General features: G+C 45.6%; 1 protein-coding gene and 1 pseudogene across 2 annotated transcripts; one reads left to right on the top strand and one right to left on the bottom strand.

The window, feature by feature from the left end:
* Positions 1-7,398: 7,398 nt before the first annotated feature.
* On the top strand, positions 7,399-12,794 carry LOC124252393 (keratin, type I cytoskeletal 18-like; annotated as a pseudogene).
* A 103-nt stretch (positions 12,795-12,897) lies between these two features.
* On the bottom strand, positions 12,898-20,222 carry ATP5MC2 (ATP synthase membrane subunit c locus 2). Of its 2 annotated transcripts, XM_046685826.1 has the most exons (6): positions 19,792-20,222; positions 19,379-19,471; positions 16,954-17,020; positions 15,180-15,257; positions 14,445-14,638; positions 12,898-13,160 (listed from the first exon to the last, which is right to left on the bottom strand). In XM_046685826.1, exons 1-6 carry the CDS (start codon positions 20,205-20,207, stop codon positions 13,046-13,048), a joined length of 963 nt encoding a protein of 320 aa, XP_046541782.1. In that variant the 5' UTR covers positions 20,208-20,222; the 3' UTR covers positions 12,898-13,045. The 2 variants fall into 2 exon arrangements, with proteins under 2 accessions (XP_046541782.1, XP_046541792.1); XM_046685836.1 differs by lacking the exon at positions 19,379-19,471.
* Between the last annotated feature and the right edge of the window lie 6,231 nt (positions 20,223-26,453).

Genomic DNA, 26,453 nt, shown 5'->3' with positions numbered 1-26,453 from the left:
AGCTTCTAGCCAGAGAATATGCTCCAGGTAGGTATAGAAAGCCATGCCCTGCAGCTTTTATTATATTGAGTCAGGTTTAACATTTTAGAGTTATCTTAGATGGGGAATGCCAGATCCAGACCTATGATGGATGATAAATATTTCACACCAGTTTGGGGAGGCAGCAGTGCATAAAAGCACAGACTCTGAAGCCAGACATCCTGGGTTCCAATCCTCCCTGGCATACTTACTAGCAGTAGGACCTTGCAAAAACTGCTCAAGCCTTTTTGGGCCTCAGCATCTTCATCTCTAAAATGGAGATTCTACTTCAAAGGATTGTTTAAGCAGATTAAATAATATCCTTAGAAGAGTGCCTGGCGCTAGAGGTGGATCTATCTTGAAACTAAAGACACTGAAGTTTCAGGGGCTCTCACTTGGACAGGCTACCTCCAAGGTCCTATACTTAATTTTGTATTTTTAATATTTTATTCTTTTTCTTAAAGATAATCCCTTAATTGTATAAACTTCAGGCCCTACCCAACCTGGGTCTACCCCTGTCTGGCACATAGTTAAGTGCCTGGTAAATGTTAGTTTTTATTATTTACATCTAATGTTAAGAGTGGTCCACAGGCTTGCCCTGATGGCCTAATGGCTAAGTTTGGCAAGTTCTACTTTGGCGGCCTGGGTTTGGCTCCTGGGCGTGGACCTACACGACTCATCTGATAGTGGCCATGCTGTGGTGGTGGCTCACATACAAAAAGAGGAAGATTGGCAGCAGATGTTAGCTCAGGATGACTCTTTCTCAGCAAAACAAAACAAAACAAAAGAGTTGTCCTCTAGGGTGTTTTGTTTTTTTTATTGTGTGTGTGTGTGTGTATTTTGTTTTTCTTTTTACTTTTAAGTTGCTCCACATTGTAGAAAGATAAACTATAAGAAAAGCCATAATGTAGGACATTTCTTTCACTCATTCACTCATTTAAAAAATATTTATTGAGTGGCTACTATATTATAGGTGCTCACAATTTTGTGGCCAAGACAGACATGGACATAAATAATTATAATATGATATAGCAAGTGCTATAATAAATGTATGTACAGCCACATAGAGGAAGAAACAACAAACTCTAGAGGGAGTTGACAAATTGAGGCTTTTGGTTGAGCTGTTTTAATGCATAAATATGAGATTTGGAGGGTGGAGGATTATTCAGTTTGAAGCAACAACATATTCAAAGGCCTTAATTTCTTCACTGAACCTACATTATGCCAGGTTCTTTTCTGGGTGCTGGGGACACAGTGAGAAATGAGTCAGGCAAGAGCTGGGCTTTCCTGGGCTGGCACTCTAGCAGTGAGAGCACTAACGGGGTGATGATGTGAGGGAGTGTCACACAAGTGTGTGACTGTGTGTCTATTCTCAACTGAATAATGAGAAGGCTTTTCTGAGGAGGAAACATTTGAGGTGAGGCTTGAATGACAAGAACGAATCAGACATGAGAAGACTGGGGACAGGGCAGGCACTTAAATGCAAGAATTCCTGGTAGCAAAGGACCCAGAATATCTGAAACAATTTTGGAAAAGAAAAAAAAGTTGAAGGACTCACACAACCCAATTTTAAAACTCACTATAGAGTCACAGTAATCCAGACAGTGTGGTTTTGGTACAAGAATGGAAATTTGTATCAATGGAAGAGAATAAGGAATTCATAAATAAACTTAACTACATGTGGTCAATCGAATTTCAACAAAGTTAATTCAATGGAGAAAAAGCAGTCTTTCCAAAAACTGGTGCTGAACCAATTATCCATCCATATGCAGAAATAGAACCACAACTCTTACCTTGCACTACATCAAAAAGTCAACTTGAAATGGATGATAGATATAAATATAAAACCTAAAACTATAACTTCTACAAGAAAACACAACTGAAAGTCTTTGTAATCTTGGGTTAAGTTGAGATTTCTTAGCTAGGACATACAAAACACAAACTGTAAAAAAAAAAAATTGATAAATTCAGACTTCGTCAAAGTTAAACACTTTTATTCTTCAAAAGATCTTGTTTAAAAAGTGAAAAAACAGCCACAGACTGGGAGAAAATATATGTAAAACACATATCTGATAAAGGACTGGTATCCAGAGTATAAAAAGAACTCTAATAACTCAATAAGAAAACAACCTAATTTAAAAAATGAGCAAAAGATTTGAACAAACATTTCACCAAATAAAAGATGCAGATGACAAATAAATACATAAAAAGATGCTGAACATCATTAGACCTTATGGAAATGCAAATTAAACCACAATGCCATATCACCGCACACCCACTGGAATGGTTAAAGTTAAAAATACAGACAACACAAAGTGCCGGGCAGACGAGGAACAGCCAGGACCCTCAGACACTATCGGTGGGAATGCAAACCCCCTTTGGAAAACAGTTTGGCAGTTTCTTATAAAGTTACACTTACACTTACCACATAACCCAGAAATCCCACTCTTGGGTATTTACTCAAGAGAGATAAAAACATATACTCACACAAATATCTGTACATGAAAACTCATGGCAGCTTTATTGTAACAGCTCCAAACTGGAAACGACCTAAATGTCTACCAACTGGTGAACAGATATACAAATTATAGTACATCTATACGATGAAATACTACTCAGCAATAAAAAGGAATAATACGTACAACAACGTGGATGAATCTCAAAAGCATTATGTGAAGTGAAGGAAGCTAGACACAAAACCCTACACACCGTATGATACCATTTAGTGACATTCTGGGAAAGACAAAACCACACGGACAGGAATCAAATCAGTGGTTGCCTGGGGCTGTGGTAGTTATGGGGGAGGGGACTGACTACAAAGGGGCACAAGAGAACTTGGAGGAGAGAAAAGTCCTGTATCACAATTGTCATGATTACGTTATTGTATGCATCTGCCCAAACTCAACACATTGTACATTTAAAAATGGTGAATTTTACTGTATGTAAATTATTCTTCGATAAACTTGAACTAAAGAAGAATCACCACTGGTAATGAGTGTGGTTTTAAAATGTGTCCACAAATTCTTTGACACTCTCCACTTCAAAAGGTGGAGCCTAGTTCCACTCCCCTTGAGTGTGGGCTGGATGGACTTAGGGACACACTTCTACTAAGCAGAATATGGCAGAAGTGATGGTATGTGACTTCTGAGAATAGGCCATAAAAGGCACTGCAGCTTTCTCCTTGTTCTCTCTTGGGTCACTCACTCTGAAGCCAGGTACCATGTTGTGAAGACACCCACCACCAGCCTTATAGAGAGGCCCACATGATAAGGAACTGAGACCTCTTGCCAACAACCATGTGAGTGAGGCATCTTGGAATCGGATCCTTAAGCCCCAACCCTTGAGTCAACTGGGGCTGCAGCCCTGGCTGACATCTTGTCTGCAACCTCATGAGAAATCCTGGGCCAAAACCAACTAGCTGAGCCAGTCTGGAATTCCTGACCCACAGAAACTGTGAGATAAATATTTGTTTTAAGCCACTAAGTCTAGGGTAATTTGTTACACAATTAGAGATAGCTAATATACTACTGAGAGATTGGGGAGTAATCTGCGGTGAAATTGGAGAGGGATCAGGTCTCGTAAAGACTTACAGGCACTGTGAAGACTTCAGATTTGATTCTAAGTCCAATGACAAGCCATTGGTGGTTTTATTCAGAATAACAATCACAGTTTTGCTTTAAGTAATCGCCTCACTATGGGGTGGTCAAGAATGGAGGCAGGGGGACCAGTTAGGAGGTTATTCAGTAGTACAGGTGGCAGATGGTGGGTTAGACTAGGGTGGTGACAGTGGAAATGTCTCTATAGAGTGAAGGAAGTAGAGGAATCAAGGATGAGCCTAGGGTTTTTCCTTTTTTTTTTTTGAGGAAGATGAGCCCTGAGCTAACATCTGTGCCCATCTTCCTCTATTTTATGTGGGTCACCTACCACAGCATGGCTTGCCAAGTGGTGCCATGTCTGCACCCGGGACTGGAACCGGCGAACCCGGGCCGCCAAAGCTGACCGTGCGCACTTAACCACTGCGCCCCTGGGCTGGCCTGGGTTTTTTCGTCTGAATAGTTGAAATGAAGATAACAGTAAAAGGAACATATTGGGAGAAGTGATGGATGAAAGCAAGGCCTGAAGGACTGTATAAGCATAATGTGTTTGAGAAACTGCAAATAGGTCAGTATGGTTGGGGTTCATGGTGATTGGATGGGAGGAGAGAGTAGTAACAAACTAGGCTGAAAAGACAGGCAAGAAAGAAAGGCCCTGTTTACCATCATAGTGTCTGGATTTTATCCAGTTAGCCACTGGAAGCTATTAAAAGATTTTAAGTAAGAGAGTGATTGATTAAATTCACATTTTAGAAAGGTAACTAGCAGCAGCAATACAGAGTTTGGATCGAAAATGGGAGATTCTGGAAATCAGGAGACATTTTGAATAATTTTCTGATTTTTAGGAGGCAATATAGTACAGTAGAAAGAATACAAATGGCTTTGGAGTCAGATAGACCCAAGTTCAAATCTCGGCATAGCAAGTTACCATCTATTACTGGCTGAACTGTGTCCTCCTCCAAATTCATATGTTGAAGTCCTAATCCCCAGTACCTCAGATATGACCTTACCTGGGAACAGTCATTGCAGACGCAATTACTTAAGATATGGTCATATTGGAGTAGGGTAGGCCCCTACTCCAATATGACGAGTATCCTTATAAAAAGGAGAAATTTGGTCACAGACATGCATACAGGGACGATGCTATTTGAATATGAAGGCACAGATCTACAAGTCAAGGAATGCCAAAAATTACCAGCAAAACACTAGAAGCTAGGGGAGAGGCATGGAGCAGACTCTGCCTCACAGCCCTCAGAAGGAACCACTGTGCCGACACATTGATCTTGGACTTTTAGCCTTCAGAAGTGTGGGGTAATAAATTTCTAAGTCACTCAGCTTGTGGTAGTTTGTTATGACAGTCCTAGCAAACTAACACACCATCTGTGTGACCTTGAACGAATTATTTTATCTTGCTAATCCCTAGTGTCCTAATCTGTAAAATGGGGGTAATTTTATCTAATAGGGTAGTCAGGAGCATTAAATGAAATGGCATTTGCAAAACACCTGGCATAAGCAGGCACTACATAAATATTATTTTACATTTCTGAGACACTAATGCTACCCAAGGAAAATGGGACATTCCTGGAGACTTTTGGAAAGATTGACTGCAACTATCAGGGTCATGTGCAATACAACCTAAAGTAACAGGACGGGTAAGATGATCTCAGAATCCCTTTTTCCTGTTGGATTCCCTAGAGAAGAGCCCCAGACTATCTTGCTCTCTGTGAAAATGTAGCTTCTTTTAGGGTAGAACACTAGTACCAGAACCAAAAGCACCCTGAAAGGCAGGAAGATTGAGGCTAACGGCCTGTGGTGGGGTACAGTGGGGAAGGGAACGAGGTGAACAAAGCTGGAGAAGAATGGGCCAGATGCCTGAGGCCTCCAGCTTCCCTGCTCACTTCCTTAGGTAAAAGATTTAGGCTGGGGGTTGTCCTCTCCTCAGCTCCATAAGGGAAACCCAACAGAGGCCTCACCGGTCTCTGGAACGCCTAGTCCTTTCAAGCAGGACGTCCCTTGCCAAAGCAAACAATCCCAGCTCCACGATTGTGCTCCGGCTAGGGTAGGGGAGAACAAAGATCTCTTTCTTTGCTTCCTCAACTCTATGGCTCTGGCCAAAGGCACTGTTTACACAATCTTCTCTGGTGAAGAATTTGTTCCTTTTCTCTCTAGGTTGCAGCTGGAAAAGATTGACTCCCTCCCTGCCTGTAGCTTTTCCCTAGACCTCTGGTCAGGAAAAGTGTCCAATACCTGAACCTCCCACCCTCGGAAAAGATGTCAGCACACTTAGGAGTATCTCCAGGCCCTTCTGTGATGTGACAGAGAACATCGAAGTTTTAGTGGCAGAAAGCCTGTCTGGCAGGGAAAGGGAGGCTGGCTGGAGAGATCAGAAGCCCAGCTTGTCTCCATTCCAATTCTGTTTATTCCTCCCTCGCTCACTCCGAAGGATTCTTAGGCTTTCCCAAGTCCATTTCCATGAGTGAATCAAATAATCAAAAGCCGGGGCAGATTTGGGTTCCTTCTTTAAAAGGCTAAGGTGGATAGAATGAAAATAGTATTTTCTAGTGGGAAAAGTTTTTCTTTAGTCTTTAGTTTACTATCTCCAGCAGCACATATGTTTCCCTCAGGCCCCAAAAACAAAAGGAGAAAAGGAAGGCCCAGAGTGGTGGAGTCTAATTTTAGCACTGGCAGAGAATCCTGGTGTTAAGTTACTCCTTGTAAATTGGTAACTAAGAAACAGCAGAGATAGAGACAATTTACAAGATCTGGGTCTCCAACAAGAAGTTTTAAAATCTAATTTCACTTATTTCTATGACATCTCCAGGAGGCACACCTCAAGGAAATATGCCCATTTCACACAAGGGAAGGAGCTTGAAGCACAAGAAGAGTTAACCAAAAGTGACTCGAACCCCGGATTCTGGGACTTTCAATCTGGTCAACTCCATAGGGCCTAGCTGCTTTCCAAAAATTTTATGGGTCTTTTGCACTACACAATTTTTCCCCGAGCTAAATCCCCACTGACTATTCTCTTGCTGCTAAGGGAGTTATGGGCTAGCTGTTTGTTACCCTATGCTGCTATGTTTTGGAAACTTAAAAGTCCCTGCTCCAGCTGTTGGGAGATGTGGAGGGAAAGGCCTTAGGGGTACAAAGGGGATGCAAGTCTGTTCATGCTCAGATACCATCCCTACACACACACAACCACTTGCCCCAGCAAGATCTCCAGAGTTGGTTTCTGTAAAAGCAGCTACACAGTTCCTGGAAGGCTCTAATCCACAATGGTTAAAAATATCCATCTTAGGGGCAGAGCTGAACCAACTAAACTGAGCCTGCCCAGAAACCCAGGGAATGAGCAGTGGGGTAAAATAAACCCAGGGGTAGGCAAAATTCTGCCTATTTGCAAGATAACAGGGGTAGTAATTATAAGAAAGACAGATCAATCATCTTCACTGAGAAATCTGAAAAACTGTCCAGATTTGTCTTTCTCTCCCCTCCAGGGCTATCCTGGCTCCCATACCTTGTGGCGTGATATAATGCAAGGAGCTTTGGTCATGGGTTTCTATTCTGTTTTATCACTTCCTACCTAGGTAACCTCAAGGACTAAGTCATGATTCTTGAATCTGAGTTTTAGTTATCTCATCCATTGAAACAAGAAAGAAATACCTACTTCACACAAATGAAACAGTTATAGTAAAGAGCATGGCATACAATTTTTGTTTAAAGGTATTTCCTAGTTTAGCCGTCCTGAGCTAGATCAGATTCAACAAAGTTAGGAGGCAGAGGGTCAGATAAGCCAACTTTTGGAGTTTCCTTTCAGTGCAAGATTCAGATGAAACCTCACTCCTTTTCCAGATGGAAGACTGCACTTGTATTAGCTTTCTATTGCGACGTAACAAATCATGAGAAACTCAGTGGTTTAAAACAACATCCATTTATTATCTTATGTCCTGTGGATCATAAATCCAGGCAAGCTTGACTGGGTTCTCGGCTTAGGGTCTCACAAAGACAAAGTCAAGAAAGGTGTTGACTGGGCTGGGCTCTTATCTAGAGGTTCTGAGGAAGAGTCCACTTTCAAGCTCATTCAGGCTGTTGGCAGAATTCAGCTCCTTGCAGTTGTAGGACTAAGGTCCCCATTTTCTTGCTGCCTGTTGGTTAGGGGCTCAATTTCAGCTCTTAGAGGCCACTTTCCAGTCCTTGCATATGGTCTCCTCCAGCTTCAAAGCCAGCAACAGCACATCGAATCCTTCCTTCAAATCTCTCTGATTGCTCCTTCTGCCACCAGCCTGAGAACACTCTTTGCTTGTAAGGGCTCATGTGATGAGATCAGGCTCACGTAGACAGTCTCCCTTAGTCAACTGTGTCATGTAATATAACATAACCATGGACATGACATCTCATCAAATTCACAGGTCCAGGGATTCGAGCAGGATATATTTAAGAAGTCATTTAAAAAATTCTGCCTACCACAGTACTTATTCAAAAGATGAAAGGGAATGATCTCTTTTGGGGTAGAAGGAGGAAGGAAGTGAGAACAAACTATCTGTAACTAACCATTTACACTAATAAGAAGCCAAGCATTTGCAGTGGGAGGCCTGACCTCATCCCTAGCACTCTGTCCATCACGTTTTCTGCCATTCATAAACTGGTTGTTGTGATCACAATGTACTAAGACTCACAGTACCTTGAGGTTATGCTCAAAAATAAAGACATTTAAGAAATGCGTGGGGACTAAAAAATCTTCCTATGTTTTAGTTTTTCCTCATCAAACAGTGACAACACCAAGCTGCCCAAGAGCGTGTTCTAAGAATACATGTTAGAAAATGCATATTTTTAGATATGGCTCAATAAAGACCAAGTTTCATTGCTCAAAACTTGGAAGACTAAGACAGTATTCTCTACTCACCAGTGTGATGGTACTCTTCTTCCTTTTTCTATTTCAGAATTCAACTTGAATATTCTTTCATCTTTTTTGTTGAATGGAGGTAAGACACAAAGCAAGCTTTGGGTTCCTGGACACCAATTTAAGCTAAATCACCAGTGTGGCTGCTCAGCAGCTTCCTCATCCTGATGACCTGAGAAGGCCTCAAACTAAATGAATCCTGAAAGGAAGGCTGGAACAGGGTTCCTCATTACTGCGGTTCAGCATTTAGATGATTTTCAAAGGACATCATTTTCTTCTAATTAGGATGGCACTCCTCCCCTGGTACTGAAGAAACACAACTAACTCGAAGAAACAGAAGTAAGGAGGAGAGCAAGCCCCAGGGGTTTTCTCTCCAGAGGCTTTATGGCCAGACTTTATAAATTTTGGAAAGTCAGTTCTCTTTTCTGTCAACCATAAAAGAGGGAGAAACTGTCTAAAAAAATGCCTATAATGTGCTCTGAGCTCCTTGGAGAATGAGAAAGCAAATTATAATCAATATACATTGAACTTTGACAGCACCACCCTTTCCAAAGACTCAAGGTACCCCTTGTGCACACACATAACTCCTGGGATGAGAATTATTATCCCTATTTAGTAGGTGGGGAGAAACCGAAGTTCTAGAAAGTTATTGGTTAGTGATCTGCCCAACATCTCAGTGCCCAATGAAAAGGAAAGATTAGAACTAACATTTCCTGATTTCAAATCATGCGCTCTTTCTAAAACTACAAGAACAAGCAGAAAGCTTTCATTCTATGTTATCAAAGTTGGGAACATCTTCAGAAAATTGGCTCTTGGATCCTCTCTACTAAAACAGCACTCCTCTGCCTCAAGCTGTTGGAAACTTGAGTTGCCAAGAAGTATCTCTTGGGGCCTGAAAGGAGGTTGCCTTGACTCTTCCTGAAGAAATTTGCTTCCAAGCTTCTTGCAGCACCATCTCATCGCTCACCTCAGAGAGCAAAAAAAAACCCCACGTGGGCCACCAAGCCATACTCTCTCCAAGCACCTGAGTTGTTAAGGGGTTAGCTAGATTCAATCCCAAAGAAAGGGCCAAGGAGAGAAATAAAGCACAGGTGACTCTGACCTGATGATCTGAGAAGGGATGGGCCACAGAGGCACCCACCAGAGGTTAAACTCAGGTCACCAAAACAAAAAGAGGGCTATTCTGGAGGCCAGAACCTGAGTCCCAGCCTCTCGCTTTCCCGCATGAACAACATGAGCTTCAGCACCCGCTCCACCTTCTCCACCAACTACCAGTCCCTCGGCTCCGTGCAGTCGCCCAGCCACTGGGGCCGGCCGGTCAGCAGCGCAGCCAGCGTCTATGCAGGCGCCAGGGGCTCGGGCTCCCACATCTCCGTGTCCCGCTCCTCCAGCTTCCGGGGCAGCTGGGGGGCCGGGGGTCTGGCCGCGGGGATGGCCGGGGGTCTGGTGGGCGTAGGAGGCATCCAGAGTGAGGAGGCCATGCAAGACCTGAATGACCGCCTGGCCTCCTACCTGGAGACCTGGTAAGGAGCCTGGAGACCGAGAATCGGAGACTGGAGAGCAAGATCCAGGAACACCTGGAGAAGAAGGGGCCCCAGGTCCGAGACTGGGGGCCTTACCTCAAGACCATTGAGGAGCTGAGGAATCAGATCTTTGCAAATTCTGTGGACAATGCCCGCATCGTTCTGCAGATTGACAACGCCCGTCTTGCTGCTGATGACTTCAGAGTCAAGTATGAGACGGAGCTGGCCATGCACCAGTCTGTGGAGAGTGACATCCATGGGCTCCAAAAGGTCATTGATGACACCAATGTCACTAGGCTGCAGCTGGAGACGGAGATCGAGGCTCTCAAGGAGGAGCTGCTCTTCATGAAGAAGAACCACGAGGAGGAAGTGAAGTGTCTTCAGAACCAGATTGCCAACTCTGGGTTGACCGTGGATTTGGATGTCCCCAAATCTCAGGACCTCAGCAAGATCATGGCGGACATCCGAGCCCAGTATGAAGAGCTGGCTCGGAAGAACCGAGGAGCTGGACAAGTACTGGTCTCAGCAGATTGAGAGCACCATAGTGGTCACCACGCAGACCGCAGAGATAGGCATTGCTGAGGCCACACTCAAGGAGCTGAGGCACACGGTGCAGTCCTTGGAGATCGACCTGAACTCGATGAGAAATCTGAAGGCCAGCTTGGAGAACAACCTGAGGGAGGTGGAGGCCCGCTTCGCCATGCAGATGCAGCAGCTCAATGAGATCCTGCGGCACCTGGAGTCCGAGCTGGCCCAGACCCGGGCAGAGGGCCAACGCCAGACCCAAGAGTACGAAGCCCTGCTGAACATCAAGGTCAAGCTGGAGGCTGAGATCGCCACCTACCGCCGCCTGCTGGAAGCCGGGGAGGACTTCAGTCTTGGTGACGCCCTGGACAGCAGCAGCTCCTTACAAACCATCCAGAAGACCAGCCCCCGCAGGACTGTGGATGGCAGATTGGTGTCCGAGACCAATGACACCAAAGTTCTGAGGCATTGAGGCCGCAGAAGCAGGGTACCCTTTGGGGAGCAGTAGGCCAATAAAAAGTTCAGTGGTCACTGGACCACACTTAAAAAAAAAAAAAAGAGGGCTATTCCTCATCTCCAAGTACGCACTTTCCACCTCCTCTTGGCTGGAGGAGCTGTTCTTGTGAGGTCCACTTAGAGCCCCACAGTCCAGAATATAGTTATTTGGGAGTAGGAAAGTAATCCGGAAGCAAATGCGGATAGGATCCCTCTCAACCCTGATCACAAGAGCAAAAGGGCAAGGGGGAATGATTTGGGGGGACCTGCTTACTGAGATTCAGTTTACTCTGGGGTCAAGTCTTGGCCCTGGGTTTTAATTAGTCATTTATTGAACCAAAAAAACCGTTGTGGTCTACATTATCATGAAAGGACTTCAATTTATACCCAGTTATTTCAAGTATGTGCAAGGCTTAAAGTTTATCTAGCCTTTAGAAAAGATAATTCTTTACCTTTATACTAACCCCACTGTCCAAAGTCCCTCAAGGCGTTTTTAAGGGAAAAGGTTTATCTGTGCTTACCCTGCCCTCTCCTTCTTGCTCGGGCAACAGTGGCCTAGGGGAGAGTCCCACAAGACCAACAGTGTGGTGGTCTTACACCCTGGGCTATAAGACATGACCCTTGCTCTGGCTCCAGCTCTGCGGGTGAATGTTCCTCAGAGAATCCTTTGATTTGCCAGTGTCAGTTTCCTCACTTGAGAAGTGAGGTGGTTGGTTAGATGATTAAATAAAAAATGTGACTAAAATATTGCTGAGATGCGTCATGCCAGATACTTGTAGGGATACACAGATGAACATGACATAGTCCCTGCCTCAAGAAACTGATAATCTAACTTAGAAGAAAAGGTGTACACACATGTGCTCATGCACACACAAATCCAATTTATCATAGATCATAAGCAGTACAAAGGATACAACACGCTCTACGGCCATTTATATGGATTAATGCTTATTTGACTGAAGGCAGATGGAAACCAGATGAAAGCTTCAGAGAGGAAGAGGTACCATTTAAGCTGCCTCTCACAATAAGAGTTTGAGGGGCTGGCCTGGTGGCATAGAGGTTAAGTTTGTGTGCTCTGCTTCGGTGGCCCGGGGTTCACGGGTTTGGATCCTGGGAGCCATGCTTTGGTGGGGTCCCATATACAAAATAGAGGCAGATTGGCATGGATGTTAGCTCAGGGACAATTTTCCTCACAAAAACAAACAATAACAACAAAGAATAAGGAGAGTTTGAGAAAGAGGAAAGTGAGCAAAGATTCAAGTAAAGAAAGCAGAGATGGCCAAAGGGCAAGGCCCAGAGACAGGAAAGTATCTGAAAAATGACAAATAGTTCACTTTGGGTAGACTGTATGGGAATAAGAAAAGATAAAGCTGAGAAAGTTGAGGTCAGCCTGTTTTTGAATTGGTAAATGGCAAAACCAGTCCTATGCTTAAGGAGGATTAACCTGGCAGTGGTGGGTACAAGGAAATGCTAGAGGGAAGACTGGAGGCAGAAGGCCAGTTAAGAGGTTATTGCAATAGACCAGGTGGGTGGCAATGAAGGCCTGAGCCAGGAGAGTGGCAGTGAAAGCCAGGAGAGTGGCAGTGGGAACAGAGCCCATTACTCAAAATTTTAAGCCAGCACAGTAAGTTGCTACTGACCCAACAGGTCAAAGTAACAGGCCATCCTAGGTGAAAATTATTAAAAAGAAGAACCAATAAATAAAGCTTGCCTGACATAGAGAACGAAGAACAAGTGGCCCCAGACCCATGTGAAGTTTAGAACCGTCACCACCCTCCAGGCCTTAGACTCCTTCCGAGGCACTCAGCCAACTGTGGAAAAGAAATACACACAGGAGACTCAAGAAACATCTTATTAATACAGTATTTATTTGTCTTCCTTCTGTCAAACCCTGAGCCAACCACTTTCCCCAGGCTGCCTGGGGAGGTATAGGAAAAGGAACACACAGGGCAGACGAGACACGGGAGAAAGAACTATGGGAGGTGGAGATGGCTTCTTCACATGGCGAAGAGGATGAGAAAGGCCACCATCAGGCAAAAAAGCCCCATGGCCTCGGAGAGGGCAAAGCCCAGAATGGCGTAGGAGAAGAGCTGTTGCTTCAGAGAAGGGTTCCTGGGAGAAGGGGAGGAGAAATGACTGAATTTCTACCCCACGCAAAGAAAAGGATACACATCAAAGCTGGGCTCATGGAGAATTCACCTCCACAAGCTCATCTTATGTAATGAGTCTCTCAGAGTGACACCATCATGCCCAATTCTTACCCTGAGGGCTCTACAGAGACCGAATGAAGGGAGTGGACAATCCAAAATTCTCTAACATGGCCCAGGTACAAACATCACCTCCCCTAGTGGATCACCCATTGCATCAAAGCAGGGGATCTTAAAGGCTTGTTCGACTGCCTCCCGTTCACTCTCTAAGGCAGTCTCTGGGGCGCGTTCTCAGAACCCGAGGGCTTTATGGAACACGATTAGAAACACTCTGTTTTGGAGGACAAGGGAGTTTGGAGGGACAGACTACCTTCTCTCATTTCAAAATAGTCAAGACTTCAGGCTTTAAAAAGCTATAAATGATCTGTGAGGTTTAGACGATATAAATCAAAATGGGACTCAGGACTTCCAACTTTGAAAGTCAATATATAACTTCTATTTCGCTTACTCTGTCACCCTTGGAAGCCTTGATGGATAAGGTAAAGCAACACCAGCTCTTAACAGAATCATGGACACAGCAGCAGTGAGGCTTCTTGTTTCACACAAATCCTAAAAAATAAACCTATTTCCCCAAGACATTAAGAGAACTTGTGGGTCTCCAGAGGATTAATTTAGTTCTAACAGTGAGTTGCCCAGAGTTGGTGAGGACCCAAGTGTCAGGGAGTTGTGGGGCTGGCTGCACAGGCAGTTTTCCCAGGAGTGACGGGGGGAATTCCTGGGGATGGGGAAAAACAGCAGCGAGGCCACTATGCTGACTGAGGCTCTAGAGCAGAGATAGCAAACTTTTTCTGTAAAGGGCTCGATGATAAATATTTTAGGTTTTGTGTGTCACATATGGTCTCTGTTGCCTGTTTTTTTCCCCATGACCCTTTAAAATGGTAAAACCTATTCTTAGCTCAGCTATACAAAAGGAGGCTGTGGCCCAGATATGGCCCTCTGGCCTTAGTTGGCCGACTCCTACTCTAAACCAAAGCTGTTTAATAGAACTTTCCAATATGGTAGCCACTACTCACATGTGGCTACTGAGCCACATTAAAAGTACACAAAATTTAAACCCTGTGTACTTTTAATTAAAATTTAAATTCAAATAGCCACATGTAGCTAGCGGCTACTATATAGGATAATGCAGCTATAGATCCACAAATAGTTCTGCCCAGACCTTTGGAAGCATACGGAGGGTCCATCTTACCTGGCATAACCAATGATGAGGCTCCCAAATACAGTCCCAATTCCAGCCCCAGAGCCGGCCACCCCTACTGTGGCAGCCCCAGCCCCAATGAACTTGGCTGCTGTGTCGATGTCCCTTGAAATGGCGCTGGTTTGCAAGCCGCGGCTAGGAATAAGTGAGGTCAGGGGACGTGGGGCTGACAAGCTGCTGAGGGTCTGTGAAGAAGAAGCAGACAGAAACTAAAGTTTTTAGGAAACTCCTTTTTTGCTTTGGAAACTTTTATACCATTGAAACTCTTTGTGCTATCAAATCCCATGGTTTCTCCCCCAAACAGAAAAGTCTTTTAACTCCCTACAATGCTGCCAAGCAGAACTTTTTAATGCAAGAGGTGGATGTCAAATACCTTCAAAATTCAGGTATGGTTGAGAAGTCAGGGACTGAAGCCCTAGCCTGTTCTTGGTGCCCCAAGAAGATCATCTTCTGGGACTAAATGCTCCCAATTGAAGTCAGTAAACTAGGTCAGGTAATGGCAGTTAGCAGCAGCACACATGGGCATGTGCTGTCAGTGGCAAAAGCTGGAACACTAGAGCATATATGGTATCAACTGTCCTCTATCTTAACTAAAGCCAATGGCCTTGACCCTTCACTAATTTTAGTCTGTGATGATGTCCTCAGCACTCCCCCTACTGGTTCTGCCAGGTAACCCTCCTTACCCCCTACCCCCAAACCACAGGCCCGATTCCACCTATAAGGTACCTCATCTGTCAGTGTCTCCGGTCGTTTCAGCACCACTGCAGACAGTGATCGGCTCAGCAGCTGAGAGGTGCTCCTGACCTAGTGAAACAACACAAGTGCAAGATGGTCAAGGAAGGCTCTGGAGAGGAGTTTCAGAACCATCCCAAGTTGTTACTTGGATGCCCCCTTCATTCTTCCCAACTTAAACAGAATCTTGGATCATTCTTTTACTTTTACCAAATTCTAGATTCAGGAACCACATCATTTCTCTCATTTCTCAGGCATCTCCTTTGCTTTAAGAGAAGAAAGTCTAGGGGCCAGCCCTGCGGCCTAGTGGTTAAGTTCGGCCTGCTCTGCTTCAGTGGCCCAGGTTTGGTTCTTGGGTGCAGATCTACACCACTTGTCGGCAGCCATGCTGTCGTGGCAACCCACCTACAAAATAGAGGAAGACTGGCAGATGTTAGCTGAAGGCGAATCTTCCTTAGCAAAAAAAAAAAAAAAAAAAAAAAAAAGGACAGAGAGAGAGAGAGAAGAAAGTCTACTTCCTTTTGGAAGGAATTACCTACCTGCGTTGAACCCTTTTACAGGCCTTGAGAATGGGAAGAAATCTAAGCCTCAGAAGCGTTTGCTTCACTCAGTAATAGAGATATATTGGTAATGGTCAGCCCATAAGAAGGAAGCCAATGACTGGAGCATCCTTCCCTAAACACATCCTTCTGGAAAACTGGCACAAAGATCCATGCCTAAAATTCACCCCCTCCTGGCAGCCTTTTCTGACTAATCCCAAGCCAGTGTCTCCAAAGCAGACAACACGGTAGTTTAACAGCCAGGCTTCAGTCAGACAGCTCGAGACTCAAACTTTAGCTCTGTGTCAGCCGTGCGATCTTAGGACAAGCCACTTAAGTCCTTCTAAGTCTACTTCCTCATCTATCCAATGGGAATAATATAGCTCAGGGTTGACTGGAGGAGTAACTGAGGTTATGTATACAAACTGGTGAAACTCAGTGCTCAATAAATGGTACCCACTAATAGCATTGCTCCTTTTCACTTACGGATGGATGAACCAATTGTCTGCACCATCTAATAATTTCTAATTTCTTCTGAGTCAAATATTTTTCCTGTGTGTATTTATCTGCTGTTGAGCTTCCCACCCAACTTTAAGCTCCCAGAAGGAACGCCTAGCTGTGGCTCTCTGACGCTCAGGACAAGATCCTATACACAGCGTATATCCAGTCCATGTGAGGCAATCTACTTCATGTTTACCATTTCTGGCTGGGTTCCAGTTTATACGAACACAGAGTTTCAGGATAGGAATAACTTGATCTCAGTTTAGATTCTCATTTATACTCTTACTCTTAAGATGGCTGGATGAGAAGAATTAACTGGCCTCCAAGGGATATGAGGCAGGGGGGTGAATGGTAAGCATTCACTCTCACCTGCCAGGCTAGCACAGCAAAGGGCCTTCCCTGAGCCCAGCTGTGAAGAACAAAGTCTGAGAAGGAAGAGACAAGACACCGCTCCTTAAAAACTCTCCTGGAGGGGCCGGCCCTGTGGCCAAGTGGTTGGGTTCGTGCACTCTGCTTCGGCGGCCCAGGATTTCCCCGGTTCGGATCCTGGGCGCGGAGATGCCACTGCTCATCAAGCGATGCTGAGGAGGCATCCCACATGCCACAACTAGAAGGACCCACAGCTAAAAATATACAACTATGCACTGGGGGGCTTTGGGGAGAAAAAGGAAAAATAAAATCTTTAAAAATAAAAAAAAAACCCTCTCCTAGAAAAGGGAGGTACTCACCGAGGGGGTGGAGACAAACTTGGCGCAGGCATACATTTTCAGGGGATGAGGGGCGGTGGCAGGAGAGCTGGAATTACAGAAGCAGCATTGTAAATACTGTCCTTGCGCACCAAAGGACATCCTTATAGGCAGAAAAGGTGCTCTGGAAAATTTAAACGGCCTAGAGAGCAGAGTGACTGACCTCAAGCCATCAGCAAAGATGGAATTAGAACCCTGAAGTCAAGATTTCCTCCACACAGCTTCCAAGATTTCCTTAGAATCAAGTGACTTGCCCTGGTCTGAACAAACAGCCACTTGGTCCCAGCTTTAAGACCTGTTATCCATTTCCATAGCCACGTGAGTTGGGGTTGTCAGAGGAATCTCCCCAAAGTCCTCTGCCTAAGTTTTCCTCAGCTTCCATTCAAAAGGAATCCTTCTCAAGACTTCATTGTCTGGGCCTAAAAAAGTGGCCTTTAAAGACTCTTGGGAGTTTTATTGAAGGCCAAGACACTGCAACGGTCTCCAACAATCTTTTTCCTGAATTACCTGAAAGAAATTATTTGGTTCCTCAAAATACTTCAATTTTCTACATTAACAGGGTGAGGCGTATCAGTGAGGAACTGCCAGTAGTCATGCGCTGCATAACATTTCAGTCAACGAGGGACCACATATACAACAGTGGGCCATAAGATTAGTACCATATAGCCTAGGTGTGTAGGAGGCTATGGCATCAAGGTTTGTATAAGTACTCTCTATGATGTTTACACAACGACAAAATCGCCTACCAATGCATTTCTCAGAACACATCCTGTTGTTAAGCGACAGGTAACTGTACTCTAATTAGCAATGACTATTAAAGTATTTGTTTTCACCATCACACTAAGGGGTATTCAATTTTGTATCCCAAAGATCTAAAATAATGCTGACACTCTGTAGTCACTTAAGCTGGTAGAATTGAACTTACCTGAGAAGAGTGGGTGAATTAAAATTAAACCTACAAGTGGGTTTCCCAAGTGAGAGGCCCATCTGAACTACAGTTATCTGGGGGTAGGGATGATGTATGAATTAAAAATGCATATTCTTGGGCCTTAGACCTTCCTGGTCAAGATCTCTGGGGATAAGGTGCAAGTACCCTGTATTTCAAACAAGCTTCTCAAATGATTCTTAGGTATACTGAGAGCACAGTCTTAAAACCAGTCTTGAACTCTTCTCATTCTTAACTCAATGCTTTCTAATATGCTACAGGTTGAAATACCATGATTATTTAGGCATGTTAAATGACACTTCCTTAAATGAGTTGGACTCATATTTTCCCAGGTTACACTTCTGAATCCAGAATCTTAGTTACTTCTAGATTAAAGGATATCTTCAACTCTTGTCCCGTCTAGAACTCTAATTTTGACCCATATGTAACTCTAATCCAATTCAACCTGTCCGACTATTCAGGTTTTCTTGGGTTAAAACCCCAAATTTCTTTACAGCTTTAAAAAAGGGAGCACTGGGGGGCCAGCCCGGTGGCGCAGCGGTTAAGTTCGCACGTTGCGCTTCTCGGTGTCCCAGGGTTCACAGGTTCGGATCCCGCTTGGCAAGCCATGCTGTGGTAGGCGTGCCACATATAAAGTAGAGGAAGATGGGCATGATGTTAGCTCAGGGCCAGGCTTCCTCAGCAAAAAGAGGACTGGCAGTAGTTCGCTCAGGGCTAATCTTCCTCAAAAAAAAAAAAAAAAAAAAAGGGAGCACCATTTTTTCCCAAGGCAATTAAACCTCAATATCATCATTTGTAAAATACAGTTCTTAGGGGGATTAAATGAAATAACATATGTAAAGAACCGAATGTGGTGCTGGCATGTAATAAGCCCACAGCAAAGGGTGGCAATTAAGGGAGCCAGCATGCAGTGCAGATGCCCTCAGTGGTCACCTAGCCTGGCCAAGTCTGCAATTGTCAGCCTACACCACCTCGGATCAGGCACTATCCAGAACCAGAGGGCCTAAATCATCCTGGGTTTCTTCCTCAGCGTCGATGAGTCATGGTAATAAACGGTTGCTGACTTAACCACTCCCTTCCTTAAACCTTCTTTTCCTCTTGAAGGCCGAGTCTGGGCACTCCTAGTAAACCCTTGACAGGAGAGCTGGCATGTGGGGACCATCCCCTGCTGGCACTGTCCCATCCTTTTGGGGCTGCTACCTCCAATGGAAAACCTATTAGTCCACCGTTTGCGTTCTTTCCAACTTCCCCGGAGTGGAAGGAAGAGAACAGTAGTGGGAGAGAACCAATGGTTCCAAGGAAACCGGCCTCTTCTCTGCCATAGCTCTCCCGGGCCACAGCCTCAAGGGCTGGACTGTTCTGTTCACTTCTGCCACGTTCACGGTTTAGTTTTTAAATGGAGGGGCGCTGACTAGAGGAGTTGGTGGCTTTAGACGATCTACTATTTCCACTGCTCGGCACCTGAGGTGCTGGGGCCGAAAGTCTGAAGGTTTCAGGACAAGGCAGGCACGAGTCGAGAGGAGAGGAGGGGGGACTCTGCGGATGGTGACAACTCTGAACGGGCAAGAGGGTGAGAAAAGAGCGTTTATAAGGGCTGAGTCGGAAGAGGTGAAATGAACACTCTGGGATGCGACTTTCGCCGGGTCCAAGGCACCCTCCCCCGACGGGACATCCAAGATGGCGCCAGGCGCGCGCGGTTGGAGGTCACCAGCACGCGGAAGGGGCAGCCCTAAGGCGCGGGGATACCAGCAGCAAGAGGGGGCGTGAGGACCGGGGTGGGAGCATGCAAGATAAGGGCCTCAAAGCATCCGCGCGAAGTGGGGTGCCCGCGCGCCTGCGCAGCGCGACGCGGGCGCGAGGGTCCAAGGCCTTACCTGCTCCCACTGCAGAGAACACAGAGAGGGGCGGGGGGCGGGAATAGCGAAAGGAAGGCTCGGCGCCTGCGCGGCCCGAACCAACGAGTCGCTCCGCCAAGGATAGATGGATTGCAATGTTGAGGGTCGGCCCCGGCGCCACAGCGCCGCCTGCCAGCTCTGTGGTGGCATCCGATCAGTCGCTCCACCTGGCGTTGGAGAGGAGAAACTGCAGGCGGAGCCGACCGTGTGCAGAAATGAGGACAACTCCGCAGTGTAAGCCGATCTGTAACGTGGCCTGCGGTTTGGTCTGCACAGCGTTTGGATCTTGGACTCGAGTTCCCTTTCCAAGCATGCGCAGTCACATTGCAAAAAGAGGAAAAAAACCTACTCAGAAATTCAGTGTTAAATAGCACACAATCGGGATTGGGGTTCATTGCCCAAAATGTAGCAGGAGGAAAATGAAGTCGTGGGATTCCTTCTTTCTGCTGGCCCGGGAACCTGGCTTTACGGACGGGAAACCTGTTCAATGGGCAAACAGCAAAATGCCCCAGCTGCCCTTGGTGGCTTCGCCTTTATTTCCCTTTTTTATCCCAGTGATCAGCCATGAGGGAAGCAGCATCAGCGCACCAGAAGATAGGGGCTGAAGATGATTGGGACTCAAGCCCCCTAACCCTAAGCCTTCTTTCCCGAGTCCTGAGACGGACAAGGAATAACGGGCATCAGTGACCTGCAGTGAGTGGCGAGGTCACCCCAGGCACGCCCGTGCCTCTGCCCAGGCTCATCTACCAGAGTTGACACAAGCAGACCCTCCATGAGGTGCTCTCATGGAAGCCCCTCGGCTTCCCCCTCGTGTCTTTTCCCCGATGTAAGGAAGTGGGGGCCTTCCCGGCCCTCATCTCTTCTTCTGGGCCTCTGTCCCCCAGACAGGGTCTGCCCGGCCCCTTAGGAAGACGAGTGCGGCAAGGCCTACCTAGTTGCCCCCCTGTCCAGACCCCAGCCGGCCAGACATCGGGCTTGAACGCAGCCCGAGAAAGACGGGGAAAGCTCACCAAACCCCCATAAAAAATAAAAAAGGAAAAAAAAAGAAAGCCGCGGCTGTAAATAAAGCCAAATCCGCCACCCTCTGCGGGGCCGTTTGTCCTCCCCTCCTTGGCCCCGTCCTTCCCGCCGCCCCCTCCCGGCTCCCGGGCCCCGCGGCGCCCCGGCCCCGAGCTCCTCCATTTAATCGGATTTGGGAGAAGGGGAGGATAAATCACGGCAGCAGCTTTACGGTCCCGGAGGAGAGGCGAGCCGCAGCCAGGCACACCCCGGCCGGCGATAAAAACCGCCGCTGAAAGCCCACGGAGCAATTTCCCGGGACCCCGAGCGACGCCATTACAGGAATGTAATTTTGCCCGGATGAGGCCCCGAGTTTAATTATCCTCGCGGAGGAATTTCAATGCGGCCAATCCATCTTGCAGGCGGGCGGCAGAGGGATTTATATGGGCCCGTTATTTCACACCGATCCTCCATCTGCATTTTTATGGCCCTGAGTTCCTGAGAGGGAGGGGAAGGAGTGGGGAGAAACCGGAGAAGCGGGCGAGGAGAGAGGGGTGGGGGACTTCCCGCCTTTCCTAAATCCGCGATTCCAGCTCGAGGAGGATTCTCACTGGTTCCCCTGAAATCCCCAAATGTCTCTCCCGTTCCAGTTGTTGACTTGGGTGGGGGGTCCGTGAGGAAAGGAGCTGGAATCCTGGCGAATCAATCAACAGGTATTTACCAAGTACCGAGTGGGGCCAGGCACCGAGTAAGATGCTGTGAGGGGAAAGGGAAGACAGGCGAGCGAGGATATCCCTGAAGCCCGCAGACACCCCCACCCTCGCCCATACTGAATTCCTTTCAGCTCTCAGCTTCACGTCCTCCGAGGCGAAAAGTTCTTAGGGGCCGCCGGCACCAGACGGTCTTTGCAGCTGTTTGCTGCGACAATTTCGGGCCCCTCTCAGATACTGCTAACAATCCCAAAGGAGGATTGGAGAAGAGGCCTGTGAGGAAGCTAAAGCTGGCTGCTCCCCAAAGCTGTGACAGCCTGCAGTGTTTGATTCTCCCTCACTCCCATTCACTGGGCTCTGGATTCACACAAACCTGGGTTCTCAAATCCTGTGTGACCTTGGACAAGGTGTTTAAGCCCTCTAAATCAGTTTCCTCCTATGTATATTGGGAATAATGATAGTGCTTACCCCACAGCGAATATTAGGATAATATGCGTGAAGCTTATGGCAAGATGTTTGGAACTCAGTAAGAGTTCCATACATGCTAGCAATAATAATAACAACAATAAAAACAGTTGTTATAGTTAGGAGCATTGCAACTCAATTCTGCTCTACTCTCTAGAGACTTTATTGCAAGGTCTTTGCAATGATATCTCCCAAAAGAGACAACTATCACTTAGTGAACTTTTTTACCTGCTTAAATCATGCAAAACAAGTTATTTCACAGGTTGGTAGGTGGAGATCTGTGGGGAGGGCTGAGAATCCTGGGGGCTATTGCTGCTAGGTCTGAAGCCAGAAATTAGATCAGTAGGGGAATAGTGAGACTACAAGAAGTGGATAGAGGCATGTGCGGGAGGGGTGAATTTGAAGGCAACAGAAGATGACCCAAGAGAACATTAGCTAAGGGTCTAGGAATCTTTACCTAGGGTTTGGTGAAGGGTCCTTCCTTCACTTCACTGAGGGAAAACTGGAGTCCAGGAAGGAAAGGGTGTGGAGCCAGAACTATCCTTTCCAGTCAGCCCTTTCTTTTCCTACCAGACCATATAACAAGTTTGGCCTGATTGGCCAGTTTTTCTAATGACTGTTAGTGGCAGAGTCTGACTGGTTAGCAGCCTCCCTGCACAGTGGTGACGAGGAAATGAGATTGATCTTTCCTTTCTTAGGAGTGGTTAACAACCCTCAGGGCCGCCAGAGACTCATTTTAATTGACAGGATAGGCTAGGAGGGAGGTCCAGCACCTCTCATATAGAAATTCTAAGTCTTTTCCACAAAGGTCACCAAGAAAGAGTCTTCATTGGCTTATGCACGTTTGCCTTTGGACAGGAAACACAGTGGCTTAGAGAAATCCAGACAGTCATGCTGGCATGCCACAGTTCAGTCTGAAACCCCGAACAGAGATAGGGATTCATGGAGAAAAACATCAGAGGGATACAAAGAACACAGGACACAAAGAAATGCAAAGAAAAAAAAATTGCCAGAGAGAAGAGGAAGGGTTTGAGTAATTTGTTTTTCATTCCTGATGAAACCAATACGAGGCTCATGTATGAGGCATTTTGCTAGATGCACATGTTGCCAGCACGTGGCATGGAAAGAACAGCTGTCTTGGAGGCAGGAGACGGGGAGTCTAGTCCCAGCCTTGCGGCTAACTAGCTGAGTAACTCAGCGGGTTACTTCATCTCTGGAAGCTCCAGTGTCCTCATTTGGAAAAATCAGGGAGAGAAGTAGGTGATCTCTAAGGTTTCATCCAGTGTTCACTTTCTAGGATTCTCTTTTTTTCTGCTAAACAGGCAACTTGGTACAAGTTGAAGTGGTACCTTTGCACTGCCGATAAGGACTATTCTTAGGTCTTGAACTCCTTTATTTGTTTGGGATTGTTAATTTCAAGCTCCTGGGTCTGGTGGGCACTGACTGATGGATTTTCTACTTTCTCTTGCTAAATCGGTTCCCCAGGACAGCAGGACTGTGAGCCATCAGTAAACCTCCCTACTTCTGGAGAAAGAGAACAGTAGATGGAGAAAGGGAAAGGGTCTTTAGTATCCAGGCTTCTGAGGGAGGGATCAGTGGGAAAGTTGGTGGCAGAAGGATGGCCAAACAAATTTTTGCTGGGGAAGAACCTAAGTTCCTTTGAATTTGTCTGATGAATTTGCACGTGTCCTACATATTAACTAGAAGCCATGATTAAGTATCTATGTGAACAGATTTGGTCCCTGCCATGTGGTGGCTCCCAAGCCAAGGAACACACGTAGATAAAACAAAAAATAAAAGTCGTTGTGATATACTATGGAGAGCTGAGGACAGCAAACTAGAAATCTGAATCTAGAGTTTGGAATACTACTAATTAATTATGTGACTTTGAGAAAATCACTTCACCTCTCTGGATTTCAGTTTTCTCGCCTGCAAAATGTAGGAAAACACTAGATGATTATTAAGTTCTCTTTCAGCTTTAAATATAGATAGCACTGGGGCCGGCCTAGTGGCACAGCAGTTAAGTTCGCACATTCTGCTTCGGCAGCCCGGGTTTTGCTGGTTCGGATCCCGGGTGCGGACATGGCACTGCTTGGCAAGCCATGCTGTGGTAGGCGTCCCACATATAAAGTAGAGGAGGATGGGCACTGCTGTTAGCTCAGGGCCTATCTTCCTCAGCGAAAAAGAGGAGGATTGGCAGCAGATGTTAGCTCAGGGTTAATCTTCCTCAAAAAAAAAAAAATATATGTATAGATAGATAGCATACATCTGTTCTTCTTGGTTTGCTGTTGTTTCCTGTGACTTTGAGTAATCTGCTATTTATTGAGCATCTACTATCTGCAAGGTATTGTGCTACATAATGTGAGTGGGAATAAAAAAGGGGAAAGCAAAATCCCTTGTCTTCACAAATTTATAATCAGTAAGAAAGACATGTAAATCTATAACTAAAATGCAGCAAGATTTCATAAGTCGTACAGATAACAGGAGTTGAGGAGGCAGTATGACTTCCAGCTAGAATGATCAAGGGGGCACCATGATTAAACTAGGTTTTTTTCTCCTTTTGAAAAAGTATGAAATATTTCAATCATATAAAAGAATGCAAGTAATGCATATCATTTATTCAACAGATATTTATTGAGATCCTACTTTGTGCCAGATCTAGGTGCTGGAAACACAGACATGAACAAAACGAGACAATAATCCTTGCCTTCCCAGAGCTGACATTTTAGATAAATCATGAAGCATAATAATGAAATGGACACCCTTTAAACCACCCCCCGATTTAAGAAAAGAAAGGGGGCCAGCCCAGTGCTGAGCACTCTGCTTTTGTGGCCCAGGCTTCTCAGATTTGGACCTTGGGCATGGATCTAGCACTGCTCATCAGGCCTCGCTGTGGCGGGATCCCACGTAAACTAGAGGAAGATTGGCATAGATGTCAGCTCAGCGACAATCTTCCTCAAGTGAAAAGAGGAAGATCGGCAGCAGATGTTAGCTCAGGGCCAATCTCCTTCACATAAATATATAAATAAAAGATATCAAAAAGAAAAGAAAAAACCATTACCAGTACCACTGAGGGGTCCCACATGCTTCTCTCCTATCGTAGCCCCAGAATTTTATGTTTATCATTTCAAGGTTTTTCTTCATATTTTTGCCATCTATTATTTATTTTGGCCTCCTCCCCTCCTTTTTCTTTACCATTCTAAGAGATTATTTTTTAACTTTTTTTTTTTTTTAGGAAGATTAGCCCTGAGCTAACTACTGCCAGTCCTCCTCTTTTTGCTGAGGAAGACTGGCCCTGAGCTAACATGCGTGCCCATCTTCCTCTACTTTATACGTGGGACGCCTACCACAGCATGGCTTTTTGCCAAATGGTGCCGTGTCTGCACCGGGATCGGAACCGGTGAACCCGGGCCACCGAGAAGCGGAACGAGCGAACTTAACCACAGCGCCACCCGGTCGGCCCCGTTTAACTTTTTTTATTTTATAATTTTTTAAAAAAGATTTTAATTTTTCCTTTCTCCCCAAAGCCCCCTGGTACACAGCAGTATATATATTTTTAGCCGTGGGTCCCTCTAGTTGTGGCATGTGGGACGCTGCCTGAGCATGGCCTGACGAGCGGTGCCATGTCTGCGCCCGGGATCTGAACCGGTGAAACCCCAGCCTCCAAAGCGCTGCGCGAGAACTCAACCACTCGGCCACGCGGCTGGCCCATAAGAGTTTTATATAATATTGTTTGTGGAGTTCTTTGCTTTCTTTTTTCATTCAATATTATGTTTCTAAGATTCATTCATGTTGATGTACGTAGGTGTAGTTTATTCATTTTTCATTGATGTATAATAGTACACCAATTTGTTGATTAATTTCCCCGTTGATGAGTATTTAGGTTTGTTTTGAGCATTTTGCCTTATGAACAATGCTGTCAGAACCCTTCTGTACGTGTCTCCTAGTATACCTGGGCGAGAGTTTCTTCAGGATAAATATATATATGGGAATTGCTGGGTTGGTAAGTTATGAAAATCTTCAACTTTTCTAGATAACGTTAAATTGTTTCCCCATATTTGTGCCCAGCAAAGTATATAAGAGTTTGGTTGCTGCTCTGTCCTTATCAACTTTGGTGTTGAGTCAATCTGTTGGATATAAAATGGTATTTCCTGGTGGTTTGAATTTGTATTTGCCTGGTTCGCAATGAGGTTGAGCATCTTTTCATATATTTATTGGCTACTCATGTTTCCTCTTCTGTAAAATGCCTATTCATGTATGTCTTTTGCCCATTTTCCTGCATAGCTTATCTGTCGTCTCCCTATTGATTTTTAGGAATTAACAAATATATAGCTTAGTGCTGATCCTTCATTAGAGGCAGCTGTCTACTTCCAGTCTGTAGAGGGGTTGGGATTTTAGTAGAGGCTTAAAGGGTGGATGATCTCAGTTCCAGCTCAGAGTTCTCATTTAGTTGGATTAATTAATTCT

The sequence above is a fragment of the Equus quagga genome, chromosome 1 (genome assembly GCF_021613505.1).
Source record: "Equus quagga isolate Etosha38 chromosome 1, UCLA_HA_Equagga_1.0, whole genome shotgun sequence".
In the NCBI taxonomy this organism is placed as follows: domain Eukaryota; kingdom Metazoa; phylum Chordata; class Mammalia; order Perissodactyla; family Equidae; genus Equus; species Equus quagga.
This window is presented reverse-complemented; position numbering and strand designations above follow the sequence as displayed.